The sequence below is a fragment of the Eschscholzia californica genome, unplaced genomic scaffold, assembly GCF_041429995.1.
Source record: "Eschscholzia californica isolate CP2 unplaced genomic scaffold, dmEscCali1.0.p SCAF_6, whole genome shotgun sequence".
NCBI lineage: Eukaryota > Viridiplantae > Streptophyta > Magnoliopsida > Ranunculales > Papaveraceae > Eschscholzia > Eschscholzia californica.
Window position 1 is genome coordinate 39,391,840 of NW_028238483.1, and position 14,353 is coordinate 39,406,192.

At 36.6% G+C, this 14,353-nt stretch overlaps 1 protein-coding gene and 1 pseudogene across 2 annotated transcripts; both read right to left on the reverse strand.

Annotated features, from left to right (window-relative positions):
- Nucleotides 1-1,717: 1,717 nt before the first annotated feature.
- On the reverse strand, nt 1,718-10,196 carry FTSHI1 (FtsH extracellular protease family). The gene is made up of 15 exons (XM_086646471.1): nt 9,378-10,196; nt 9,203-9,287; nt 8,149-8,583; nt 8,013-8,066; nt 7,851-7,916; nt 6,362-6,457; nt 6,153-6,281; nt 5,925-5,977; nt 5,606-5,801; nt 4,240-4,354; nt 3,522-3,796; nt 3,047-3,130; nt 2,848-2,960; nt 2,314-2,563; nt 1,718-2,202 (listed from the first exon to the last, which is right to left on the reverse strand). Exons 1-15 carry the CDS (start codon nt 10,097-10,099, stop codon nt 2,008-2,010), a joined length of 2,868 nt encoding a protein of 955 aa, XP_086502597.1. The 5' UTR covers nt 10,100-10,196; the 3' UTR covers nt 1,718-2,007.
- Nucleotides 10,197-11,002: 806 nt separating this feature from the next.
- On the reverse strand, nt 11,003-13,444 carry LOC147534697 (polycomb group protein FERTILIZATION-INDEPENDENT ENDOSPERM pseudogene; annotated as a pseudogene). Its single transcript, XR_015227359.1, has one exon. The product of XR_015227359.1 is annotated as a polycomb group protein FERTILIZATION-INDEPENDENT ENDOSPERM pseudogene (transcript).
- Between the last annotated feature and the right edge of the window lie 909 nt (nt 13,445-14,353).

The following is a 14,353-nucleotide window of genomic DNA, read 5'->3' on the forward strand; positions in this document are numbered from 1 at the left end:
TTTTTTTTGTCAAAAGCTCCATCAAATTGACTTGGTGGTGACAACCGGACTGAGCAATGTGTGTCCTGCTTATCAAAACCACCTCATTCACCGATTTGGTCTGAAAATGGGACAGAGACTACAGGACAAATGCTGACGTGACCATGTCCCATTAGAGGGGCTTTGTGGAGAGAGAAATGGCCCGTCCAATGGGAGCCAGCCACATTAGCATTTGGCATGTTGTCGGCCCCATTTTTTTTAGCAATAGCATTTCTCATAATTTTGTTTTCTTTTATAGCTAGTGTCCAAGTGGTGACTATTTTAAACAGATGAAGTATTTGTTTACATGGGTTAATCTTTCCGACAACCCAACTAGAGAGTGCTCAGACCTTATGTTTTTACATCATTCAAGTCAACAACTTCTTTTTACGATGTTAATCTGTAGTTATGATTTTAATATCAATCAACTTGAGGCATAAGTATCCGAAAATAAAATTCATGTATAGGCATGTATTTCAATTCTAAAGTACCAACATTTAACAAGATTTCGTAATGAAATGGAAATCAACCTCAACCAACTTGCCACATGCGAGCGTGCCATACCCCGTTATTGACAAAGTTCTTAGCCCCAATATAGTCTGGATAACAAACAAATGGCCTAGAGAGAGGAAAACAAAGCTCCTGCAAAATGCTAGAGACCGATAAACATTTCAGCAATGGCAAAGGGCACCGCCTTAGACTCAGCCTCTATGAAAGATCGAGTTTGAGCACCATGAAACCAATAAGTTGTCAAAACAACATAATATCATGTGGTGGCCCTCCTAGCATCTGGGCGCCCTGCCCAATCGGAGTCAGAGTAACCTGTACGCTTAGACACATCTCCTTTCCTAAATTTGATGTTGAAACTGATAAATCCCTTTAAATACCTAAGAATCTTTTTCATGAGTTGAAAATGAGAAGTCCTATGACTCTACATAATTGTACGATATTGTTAATAGAGAAGGCAGTGTCTGCCCAAGTCATGGTCAAGTCTTGGAGCCCACCAACCATGCTCCTATAGAATCGGGGATCAACTAAAAGGCCAGCTTAAAGATTTTGTTCCCACTTGAAACAGAAATTGAATTGCAGTCTAATAGATCAGCCTAGGCAAGAATGCAAGAGCATATTACCATAACTTTAAAGAGATCACCTCAATACCCAAGAAATGAAGTCCTCGTTAGAAATCCAGAACTTAGAGCTGAAACAAGAGAAATCATGCTCTCGTTGCTGCTACCAGTCAGAATAATGTCATCTACATATAGAAGAATCGTGATGTGGCTTGAAGAAGTGAACAGAAACACTGAATGATCATTTGAGCTCTTTTCTAATCCCCCAAGGATAGAATTAATAAACCAAATCGATTAACTGCGCTCTTGGGGCCTGCTCGACTCTACACATAGGAAGACTTGGTTGGTTGGATGAAACCAAGGGCCTGAGTCATAAACCATCATTTTGGTGAAACCCTTCACAACCACCTAGCTTGTCTACAAGTAGCATGCCCCTTTGGGTGCTCCAAAATGGTCGAATAAGTTGTAGACAGAGGTATAGTGAAACGAGAGATGTAATTTGGGATGCACCATGGTTTTAAGATACCATTGGTAGTCATAGGGTGAGAGGGAATAGTAGGCTCTTTGACTTGAGAGGATTCCTCTAAGAAGAGACATTTCTGTCAATAGCTCTATGATATGGATCCAAGTTGTCAACAATTTATTTTGTCATTCATTCTAACAATACGTCAAAACAAATGATTAAAATATACAACATTCTTGATAGTTACAAATTATTCCCAGAACTTCTGATCTGCTCTTTGTTGTGCATTTCTCTGGCTAAAGGTGGCATTGCCTCCGAGCAAAATCTATTGAGCTCCTAACACCAGCTAGACTTAACAAGAACCTGGACATAGCTCAACTCGAATTTCCGATTCGCAAACAGATATCTTGTCAGAAGTATGAAAACTTGGGGAATAACGGGGGTGAGCATATTGATCTTCTAATTATGAGAATCCATTTTAGATGGGGTTATAACTGATAATTCCAAATCACGATTGTCGTCTTCTATTTCGAAAAATGGTAAACTCCCAGGATTATCTTCATTCAAGAGAAGGTTTATGGGTGTTTCCACGGGGTATTTGTCAAGAATGTATTCCATTTCTTCTCCACTAATCTCCTTATTATCCAGAAGAACCTGCAAAAGGATTGAAATGGTTATACTTAGAGAGGGAGAGAGAGAGAGAGAGAGAGAGAGAGAGAGAGAGAGAGAGAGAGAGGACATCCACAAAGTAAAGGAGCAGCATACCTTCACTGTTTTGAGCAGAGCTGCATGATGCCTCCTTAGCAAAGATTTTGTTTTCTCATACATGTTTGCGAGTAGCTCTTCAGTTCTTCGAGCAACGTCATCATCCAAATTAAAGTTGATTGGAGGTTCAATTAGGTCATAATCATCGTAGAGCGAACCTTCGAAGTCCAGACGAGGTCCCACAAAGCTTACATTTTTTCTCCAAGGAGGTGGCTCTCCATGTATGGTCATTGGGTCTTCCAAATTCCATCTGTCAGAAAGTATAAAAGACTAGTTAACACATAACACTACGAAGCTAAATAGTTGGGATAGGCTGATCTGCCCGAGTAATTCGTGGATCTGTCGGGATTACGATCCGGGTTCTCCGAGCTGTTCCCATGCCGAACCCCCTGAGTTAGTTAGTTATTATGAAAGAACCCTTGAATTGATGGAGTTTAATTTGAATTATTCGAGTAGAGTTTGTGCCCTATGATTTTAATACATATGGGTATACAACCACAAACACACACAAGAGTTAGTGAAGAATATACTCACATTGTCAAAATTTTACGTGCAAGCCAAGATGCATCTGCAAGGTAACTAACAGATGCTCTAGATGTATCACGTCCATAAATAATCTCTTCTGCAGCTCTCCCACCAAGAAGTACCTTTTACATACAAACCCAGATGAACGATAAATAGACGTGAAAAAAGGAAAATCAGATTAACATAGTAGTGAACCGTGATACTCGACCTGAAGGCGCTGCAGTAATTGTGGTCGGCGTTCAAACATGTATGACTCATCATCCATTCTGTGAAACACAATTTGGGAGAATCTCTGTATGCATTACAACAATTCGGATAAGTAAACCTAAATAGAAGTGGAAGAAATATATTAAACCCAAAATGTCTTGAGCAATTGAACAACATCATGACGGGCCGAAATGAATGATATCTGAAATTTGGGCTCCTTTGGACCTGCTAACTGATTTATCAAACTTTTTTAGATGGAAAGATGACGGGACATCACCATATTGGTCAAGCTTGCACTAGTAATACCCTATATGTGGACTCCACAATAAGCCGAGACATGGGCCGAACAAATTAGCACGCTTACCGACACTGCCCGAGTCCTAGCAGCAAACGAAATTGAGAATGTTGTTTTTCTAATTCAAGGGGCGACAAATACTAGTCTTAGGGAAGTAGTGGAGATGAAGAGTAGTATAGACCTCGCCACGCGGATGGATTGAAATACGTTCACAGAACTCAACATTTGCATTTTCGTACCGCCTCAGAAGATGGGATGTAATTGCAATTCCAACCTCACTCGTTGCTCTACGACACTGTCCCTGATGACCCAATTCGACCCCAACACGTTTGGGACCAACAGTGAGCCGATCAACTGCATCATCCATGTCTGACTGAAGAATTGATTGATGCCCTTTCCTAACTGCGACCAAAGCAGCCTCTTGGAGTAACTGTGCCAATTTAGCGCCAGACCATCCTGAGTACGGAACAATATGTTATCAGATTGAAGTGAAGCTCACAACTACGGTCAATGAACATCAAACATCAAGCCGAATCAGATCCCGGTACTAGAAAACCTAAAGAAACAACTTTCTGCTTAAAAGAAGAAAAGTAGGACTTGTCTTTAGTGATCATAAAAAAGAGACAAAACTAAGCGAGCCAAAATTGAAGTGAATTAAATAACAAACAGAAATTGATGTCATGAGAAGCATAAGATAATTCTTGATAAGTTGCATCCTTTAATCCTTAAGAACTAGCTTAAACAACATAAACTATATATTCAATCAAAACCCTAGGTTCTCCAGAAAAATTTCTGTTGTGACAAATTCATTGGATGTAACATGTTTTATTTGCAAATTGACTCTTTTACTGGCATACAATAAGTAGAGAAGCACCAATTAGCTGAGAAGTGACCCATACCAGGCAAGTTTTGTGCATAACTGGTGAGATCAACAGTAGGTGACATTTTCACCTTGCCAGAATGAACTTTCAAGATATCTAGTCGACCTTTAGCTCCCGGGGGACGGATTCTTATCTACACAAAGAAACAAAACAACAAAAATTAGAAAAGAGCTTAACTTCTTGAGACCAAAAACATATTAAAGAACCACTTTTTACTTTTATTGTATTCTATCAGTTACCAATTGACTGATACAAGATCGTTGGTGCGTAAAACAGCACTTCAGTAAGACCTAAAACTGATAGAGACCAATACCAGTGACATTAATAGACATGATGCTTTTGGGGAGTCATCGTAACACAATAGAAACAGGAGAGGATCGTCCCTTACCATAATGATTTCCATATAAATCGTCAGAAAATGAGTCATTTTAATGGGGCTAAATGTTTTACGATTATGAGTCGTATTTATAACTTGCATAATCCCAATAGCCTCTATAATATCATGTCAACTAAGTATCACATTTAGCATGTTTCCAGATCCTAACCCTTTAGAATATATAGGTCACTACTTCATGTCTAACAGTATTCATCATATATTATGTATGAGAGTTTGTTTTACTAACCATTTACAATGGCTAGCCTAAAAATAATAAACTTGTTACGGAAAATGAAAGACCTAATAATTGAGACAAGAAAAGGCTTGTATGGTTCGGTTTACTCTTGTAAGGCCGTGCTCCTATTTTGGAACTTTTCTACTAACAAAAACACCTTGACCGATGCTGGACACCAATACCCCTAACTGGGTCAAAGATTCATATGTAAAAGTAAGTGCACATACAAATTGCTAAAGTCAACACTTGGTTGTCCATGTGGTTGAAAGTGTTGACATAAACTCCAAAACCTGGAGGTCCCAGGTTCGATTCTCAGAGGAGGTAGAATTCATGGTTTATTGAGCTCGGGTTATCTAAGGTATATATAATGTAGTTAGATGGGTTTTAGGCCGTTTATTTCGTTGGGCTTTAGCAAATAGTTTAGTTGGACTTTAGGCCTAATTGTTTCAAGGTTTAATTCGGCGGCTATCGTGCTCATCACATCTTTGATGTATCAAATGCTATTGTAATGACTTTCGTAGTCACTTTCCAAAAAAAATAAAAAATAAATTGCTAAATATACCCCTTCAAATATGCTGACATTTCAGAAAAAAGAAGTTGCTAAACATATGATTCCGGTTTCAGTTAATAGGCATTAAGCAGTTTGTCTATCCGAGAGAAGAAGAAAAGCCCACGAAAATGAAAACAATATTCTAATGCAAAAAACAATAGTTCCAAATTTTACTCAAGTACAGTTTCACAGAAAAAATCATACTTATCAATAAAAGGTCTACCTTACGATCAAAACGACCTGGTCGAAGAAGAGCGGGATCTAGCAAATCCATACGATTTGTGGCACCTAAGAAGATAACGCCTTTGCCAGTGTCGAACCCATCTAGTTCTATCAGAAGCTGGTTAAGTGTTGTTTCCCTCTCTTGAGTGGCTGCATTATAAAGCAAGTTGGTTGTTTCACTAAAAATTCCTTCACGCCTGGTCATACCAACAATGGAAAAGATTATTTCAGTTACGAACAACATATTTAGTCTCTTTTACAGTGCACTGATATATTCAATACAAGACTGAATTTCCTCCATGAGAAGGATGCCCCATTACCTCGTTGCCAATGCATCGATCTCATCAATAAAAATCACAGACGGTTTATTTACCTGCAATTAAATAATATGAGAAGAGAACTTCTTCAAAACTCAAAGTATAACAAGTACTGAAGTACTAGTGCCCAAACATAATTCTCATTAGGGAGGTTAATTAGAAAAAAATGAATCCAGGTCAAGAAGACTACTCGGATAAAGCAACCATGTATGAAACAAGGGGAATAATCACCTTGGCTCTTTTAAACAGATCACGGATACGAGCAGAGCCAACACCAACAAGCACTTCAACAAACTCTGACCCAGCCATCTGGTAAAAGGGAACACCAGCCTCACCAGCAATGGCCTTGGCCACCAACGTCTACAGAGCATCAAGAAATCAACTACAGTTTCTAACACAAATGTTGCACGGGATTAATGGAAAATGGAAATTACACTGACCTTTCCACATCCTGGAGGGCCCTCCAAAAGGACCCCATGAGGAGGTTTTATATTCAATTTATCGAACAGTTCTGGATTCTTTAAGTACCTCACCAACTAATCAACATAATGTCCAAAAAGAATTTATATTAGGAATAAGATATTCGCAATCCGAAAGCGTGATCGAGCAGCCGCCATGAACGTAAGAGAGAGTGAAACATACATTTGAAAAAATATGTATCAAAACGCCACAATTAATAAAGCAAACGAAGAAAGAGAATGTTTGTACTTTGTAGCAAATTAGCAATGTACATTGAACTGGGTCTCTTCCTCCGTACATTACCATTATTTTGAAGAAACGAAGAAATGATTTTCATATATCTCAATAAATAGGTTGATTCTTAAAAAGTTAAAGTTGATGGAATTGGGAAGGAATGGAAAGTCTCAATAGCAGGTTGTGAAACTTAGATAAGCTTTTCAGTTTAAAATCTGAACTGGAATCTGTAACTAGTTGTAAGTACTTCCAATGTAAGTGTCTGGTTAACAAGAAACAACTTTTATGCAAGAAATAGAAGTATCAATACAGACGAATCTAAATTATTTCATATATGAACTTTTCAAATAATACCACACGGCAGAATGTGCCAACGGAAATATTGGTATTTAAGTACAAGTAGGTTTACCAGGCATTCTGCAAGTGATTTACACTAAGGGAGAAAAATTTATTAACCTTGTATTCGAGAAGTAGACAAAAGGACTTCGAAGTAGCTAGATATAAAAATGAAGACATGTGAAGAACGTTTTCTTTTTGGAGGAAAATGTTTTACGTGCTTTAATACAAAGTTACTCTTTCATGTATTATGTCTTGCAAAAAGGTTTTGTTCAAGCAAAAGATAATTACTGGAAATGGAATGATGAAGTATGACTCAAAATTACAATAACTTTTCTTTTTTTGTTTCAAATGGGAGTATTTGACAATGAAGTTACCATCAACTCATGAAGAAACCTCATGGCTTCATATAGTAGTCTCATCATGAGATTGTTGGTAGTTTCACGTAAAAAGTGAAGTCAACCTTCGACACGATAAGAATATTCACTTAAGCAAACTGATGAAGCCATAAACAGAACAAGGAACACACTGATGTAAGAGAGTATTGCTTCACTTATACAATGTGTATAAATCAGAAATTCAATAGGAAAACTTTGTGTGTGTAACACTTTATAATAATCTTCATTTTTGTCAATCCCAGTACAACAACTTGTTGCAGTATCTAAAGTTAAAGAAAGAAACAAGTATAGGACCGAATGTTATTCAATAAATCAAAGCCGAAACGGCAGAAGTAGTGGAAGATTTGAACAAACATACAGAGTTAGACAAACACAGTGGAGCCTCAAAAACACCTTATATGTTGTTGCAAGTATACATAAGCATGCTGTATATTAAAGCCTTTGTTTTAACCTAGTCAACGTGCACCTAAGTCCCTAAAACTGGCAAAGACGATTAATTTACCTCTTGGAGTTCCTCTACTGCCTCTTCAATTCCCGCAACATCGTTAAAACTAACACCTGTTGAACCCTGAGGTATTACCAATAGGAAAAGGTTTAAGAATTCAGATTCCTCCACTTGTATAAGTGATTAATACTTTTACTGTTGCCAAAGCGAAAAACTCACGTCAACGCGAGCCTGTGGTTTGGATTGCCCAAATTCAATACCTTGCCATATATCCTGCATAAGACAAACAAACATAAAATAATCAGCTAAGCTCAAATTCAGAAAGATAATATAAAATGAAAAGAACAAGGATTACCCATTTCCTGAAGTTCTTTGGTCGTCTTGAAAGAGTGAAACGTATAAGAAGAACCATGGTGAAAAAGACCAGCGAAATAGGTTTAAGCATTTCAAGACTGGCAGACACGCCGCCAAAGGTGTAAAATTCCGACAATTTGGAGAAAACCCCTCCATCTGTAAAAAGATCAGCAGCATTTTCCCAAATTCTCTCGGCAATACCAAAGACGAGACCAATACAAAGTTTAAGAATTGGTTTTGCCAGGGGCCAAAGAACGTATACAGCCGTGAAAAACAGAAAACTAGTAACAGCAAATACAGCTGACGCCAGGAAACCCCCAACCACAACTGCTGCAGCAGCCATAACAGCTGTTACCATCCCTAGCTCCACCAATATTCTACTAGATATAGAGGACGCCACAGGGTGTGGGTAGTTGGGCAATCTTCCCACATAGGACTGCATAAAAGATTCAGCTGTCAGGAAAAAATACACCAGCAACCAAGTAGCCATGATGAAGAATGTAGCTCTAAGAAATGACAAAGAAAAGCGAAGTCTCCAAGCAAACAGAGTATCAAAAACTTTTTATCGTATCCCACTTTACTATATAAACTGTCCCATGTTTCTAGTTCATAAGAGAGTGACTAAGATGCTAGTGATGAAAATATGGAATTCCCTTTAAAAGCAAAAGGTGTCCTTCAGTTGTAAAAACAACAAAACGTATTACTCGCTCCAATATACGTCGAGGAGTTGATCCCCACTCTTCACAAAAAATTACTATCTTGTAGCCACCATTAACACCCATGAAAGTGCCTTAAATCAGTGACTAATGGTGTTGTTTCCTTCTACGGTTCTACCTACTTCCACACTAGGCCAGTGAAAGTGTTATAGAGCTTGTATTATGATGTCAAAGAGATATTTTCAGTTCCACATGTTTATGAATTCAAAAGCCAAACAATCTGAAAATAATGAAAACTTACAAAGACACGCAAATTGAATCCGTGTTTCAATTTGTAATCTGTATTGCTACAATGTTACGCAACAATGTGAAATATGAAAAGGAAGAAAAATCGATTACCGTCAAATGCTTCTCAATTTCATATTGTGGCCCAGTGTACTGGGCCAAGATAACTCTTGCTTGATTGTTATCTAATCTCATCGCCCTACGACACCAAAACAGATAAGAAATCAGCATATTAAAATCCCGAACGAAAAAAAAAGCATAAACAAGTAAAAGGAACTGTAAAATTCACCATTTTGTTCTCTGCAAAGTTTTGGCACCAGGAATTTCTTTCAAATCTACAACAAAATCTTTATACTCATAGACATTTGAGATCCCAGAAACAGCTTTTGAAGTCAATAACTTAACTTTGTCACTCTTCATAACTTTTTCAAAATCTTCAAAACTCATCTTTGGCAACATTTCTAAATTCTTATCAAACTCTTCCTCTTCAGACAACTTCAAACTAAACACATCTTCAGGAACATAAAGTTTCCCTTTATACTCCCTAAGTATATCCTTCAAATACACAGGATCAGAAGATTGTTCCTTATCAACATCAACAGATTCATCTCCCTCCTTCTTAAACCCTAGTTTCTTCTTATACAGCTCCTTAGCAGTTTCAAAAATCCCAACATTTGGTACCTTACCCAAATTCTCTTTTTCCATCGAAGTATAAAACTTGTCACCAACAAGATACCTGGGTTCAACTTGACTAGGGTTTTCCTTCAAAACCCTAGCTACAAAATCATCTTCAGTTGGTTTACTAACATTATCAGATTGAGAAGCTGGTTGTGAACTCGAATTACGTATGATAGGAATTGAACGAACTATAAAAGGAGTTGCTCTAAAATTTCTAACGAAATTCAGTTGTTTTGATTGGTGACGAAGTGAACGTAACTGAGTTCGTGATTGGTTAGTGTTAGATTGGGGATGAAACCCCCTTGATGATAACAGCAATTCGCCGGTGTGCATTTTTGTGAAATGCTAATTAGGGTTTAATTGACAAGGTTTGTAGCTGAATTCTTGTGAAAAATCTACTTAACATAACTTCCTCTCTCTCTCTCTCTCTCTCTCTAACAGAGATTTTCTCTCACTCTATTTGGAGAAGAAAGGAGATGATGAAGAAAGGGGAACAGGTGAGCTTCGGAATTGGACTGTCCATCTTTAACCGGTTCGGTTCCACATGGTTTAGGACAAACCTTTTTTCTTGTCATGGTTTGAGTCTGATTCAAATTAGACTCGAATCGATTCGGAACTCGAGTTAATTGATTTATGTTCGGAAGGAAATGTTTATACGCTTTGACTCGAAAGCACCCCGAACACCTGTAACTTGCGGGCACTTAAGCGAGGTGAGTGCTCACTCGACAAATTATTGAGCGCAATTGAAAGGTGTTTGGATTTGTATATGGCCAAATAGAGTGGGCCTAATAAGATGTAATCCTTATTATGCATATCATGCAACTATAATTAGTTACAATCAATTGCAACTAGCACACTCAGATGTCTTACTTCTGATACTATTAGAAATCTTCGAATAACGACTTGACATTAGTACATAATATTGCTTTTGACTTAAACAATTTGATGTTTTTTTTCCTTCCAAATATGATATATAAAAACACTAAAGCAGACTTCGTATTAGAGTTAGCATCTGCGCCGAAACCTGTTGTTACTATTCATGTTGAAAAGTATCGATGTTGTATGATATGTACACTTATTTTATATTGCAGCATACATAATATGTAGTCTTTCAAAAACAAGTTTTTTCAATATAAGTTGATGACAGAATAATATTAGGGCATTGTTGAAAAATATTATGGTAGGTTGATTTAAGAAGAGTTTTTTGTTCCAATTGGCAAATCAATAGCTTCAATATTTCATTAAAATATGTCATACCATGACAGATAATCCTAGCAACAAGTAAATTGAAATTTTCAACAAAAAAAAACACAAGTAAATTGAAAGATATAATCCTCAAACAACAACCCTCTTAACAAAATAAAAGTACTTTCCTTTCAATCACCATTGCTACTTCATGATTTTGAGAATTGGTGAAATGTTTGTAGGAAGTTCAACCTACCAAGTTCAAATCAAAATCGAACACTTTTTTAACATCCCATCGCCATATAGCTCCATTATCACAGCAACCAAGAATGGTATTTCCATCGTATGACACGGCCGTCTCTCTTATAGTATCTTTGCACTCATTATGAGACAACTTGTCGATGAGTACGGGCGGGCTAGACTGAAAATCCCAAACAAAAATGTCACCAACCCTATTTCCAGCTGCTACCAATTTACAATGAAAATCAGTGGAGAATTTGATAAACCAAATATCGGAATCTGGAAGAGGATATTTCTGAAGAATGTCTGTTTCGCCCTCTTCAAGACTGTCTTTCTTACTTTTTCTTTTCCATAAAACAATTTCATTTTCGACACTTTTTGATAGAATAAACTTACCAACCCACATAGCACAATCGACATAATTATAGTGAACGTCCGAAGCTAAGAATATCGGACACTGAATATGTTTTGTTGGAAATTTCCCTGGTTCGTCGTCCCATTCAAATGATTTCTCGACATTGGTCCAAAAATCTTCGAAGGACCATATCTTTAGTGTTTTATCCATACCACCACTTACAATCAAATATTTATTTCTAGGATTGAAATCAGCACATATAACTTCATTTCTGTGACCATAATCCCCTGCAAATAGAAAAATGCACACACCAGTTTCCACATTCCAAACCCTAATAGTCTCATCTTTGCTAGCTGATACTACAAGACATGGGTTTTGTGGTTGTGTTCTTATTTCATTTATTGGGCCCCCATGACTAAACAAACTCTTGTGAACTATTTCCCTACCAACATCAATGACTCTGATTATGCCATTAACACCACCTGCAACTAACAATGGGCTTTTGTTGCTCATCTTACAAGCCCAACTTACAGAGTAGAATGACTCTTTTTCATTTTCATCAACATAGTTTTGTAGAACTGAAATGTTACCTCCTTCATGACATTGGTAGACATTGATTTGATTAGTGTTAACGGTGGCGAAAACGTCGAAGAAGCGAGAGTCTATGAAGTTAAAGGCGATTCCATAAATCGGGTCTTTTCCTTCTTTGATTTTATTGGTGACTCTGTATTCTTTCCCCTTTGATTTCTTTAACTCTCCAACTACTGGTTCACATCCGAGCCTTAGCTCCTTCGCCATCTATGCAGGCACTGCAGAACCTGCGAATAAGCAAATCTGTAAGGGCAAACCATTTATATGATTCAATTAAAATAATGCCATGCTGACAGATATGAACATATATCAATCAAATATGAATTCCATTGATTCAGACATCTATAGCCAAATTGAAATTTAAAACAAACTACAATCAATTGGACATAAAATATTCAAGAATAATTTTTTTTTACGGATTAGATCTGTTAAATCGAAATAAAGTAGAAACAGGTATCGCCTAGGCCTTAACATGGTTGGATCAGACAAGTTGATTTTTTCTAAACAAAGATAGATTTCAAAAAAGATTATCAACATGAATCGGATTCAAATTCCTACAAACACACCTATCACCATATTCGATCGGGTAAATAAAACTTTACATGGGTAGAGGAATTACCGATTGCCGATTTCTTTTAGAAGCGAAAACTAATAGTCTCTACTTGCAAGCAAAGCCAAACCTAGCTATCACTCAAATTGTTTGAAACACCAAATAGAAAAGATAGCAATGGCAATGATATTCTTCTTGCAAAAGAAAATTGATTTGCTATTATAACCTAAATTGGTTGCTTCATTTGTAGACCTTTTAATGCAAAATATTATGTAATAATTACTTAGATTCTCTCTATAAGTTGGCTATAATTTGAAAAAGTTATTCAGTCGACGAAACGGTAAAATCACATAGAGTTTACTAAAAGTTCTACTCAAAATATTGACTGAACAATTTATATCTTTGACTTTTAATTTTGATAAGAAAATCACATTGTCTTTTGCAAAATAACACCCTTTAGCAATCAAAATTTAGTTTTTTTTTACAAGACGTTCATAGTTTATTGCTTACACATACAAGTATAATGGTTGTAAGGGTGAACTGAACTTGATCTTCTTCACTAGGCTACCGTAGGAGAGAACTCGACGAGAGCGGCCGAGTCCATAAAAGTGTTGTCTATGTAAGTATACTAGATTTAACAATTTGTTTAGGTAGTTGTGTTGTAGACGCAACGGAGATAAAGATGATAATAAACTTGAATAAAGAACGATAACAATAACGATAAAATAATAAACTTTGATTGATATTTCTCTTCAAGATGATCTTTAATGACAAACTTAACGTCCCTTTTATAGGAACTTAGACTCTATTAGATAGACTCAAACTAAGATTCCTAAATATTGAAAATACTTAAACATAGCAACTTCCTAAACCTAGACTCAACATTAATATAACCAAACTTAGACACTTACTACTAATCCTAATGGGCTCGGTCGGTTGGCCTTCTAGATGATTCGACTGTGAGGCCCATTGATGAGGCCGTCCGGCCCAGCTTTATCTGCATCAAGTTGTTTTCTAGCATGTTTCATTCATTTTCTTCACAACTTATCTATTCACATACAAGATATATCATTACCGAGTCTTCAATCTATTAGCCTTCCCTTTTTATACTACAGAATTTGCAAGTCATATCTCCTTTCCATCCTATTGTATTACTTGTATTCTTTTTGGGAAAGAAATTCACATTTTAATAGAACCACTGACCTACCACAATTTTGAACAACTTCCAAAACAAAATTATAAATTAATCTTAAATGCCTTCTCAAAATAAAACTAATCTTAAATGTTTTGAGGAATTATTATACCAATATTATTCCTTATCTTATTACTTTATACTAATTAATAATAAAATAAGAATATAATAATAAAGAGTACTTTTCGTACTATTATTGACACTATTTTAAGAAAACTAGTTGGTGGCCCTACAACCCTACTTATTATTACTTTTTTTTTTATAATGCACAAAATTACTAATAAAAAGGGTGATTTCTTTTAAACTTGATAATTCTATAGCCTAGAGGGCAAACCACTACTAGAAAGGGCAAGGCCAGAGCCCAGATACAAGAGCCACAAGAAGAAAAAGGGGAAGGAAGCTAACTAACTCATGTTCAGCCAAATTGTGTTTTTTTAATCATTGCAAGGTTTTCACAACTAGGGGTGAACATCG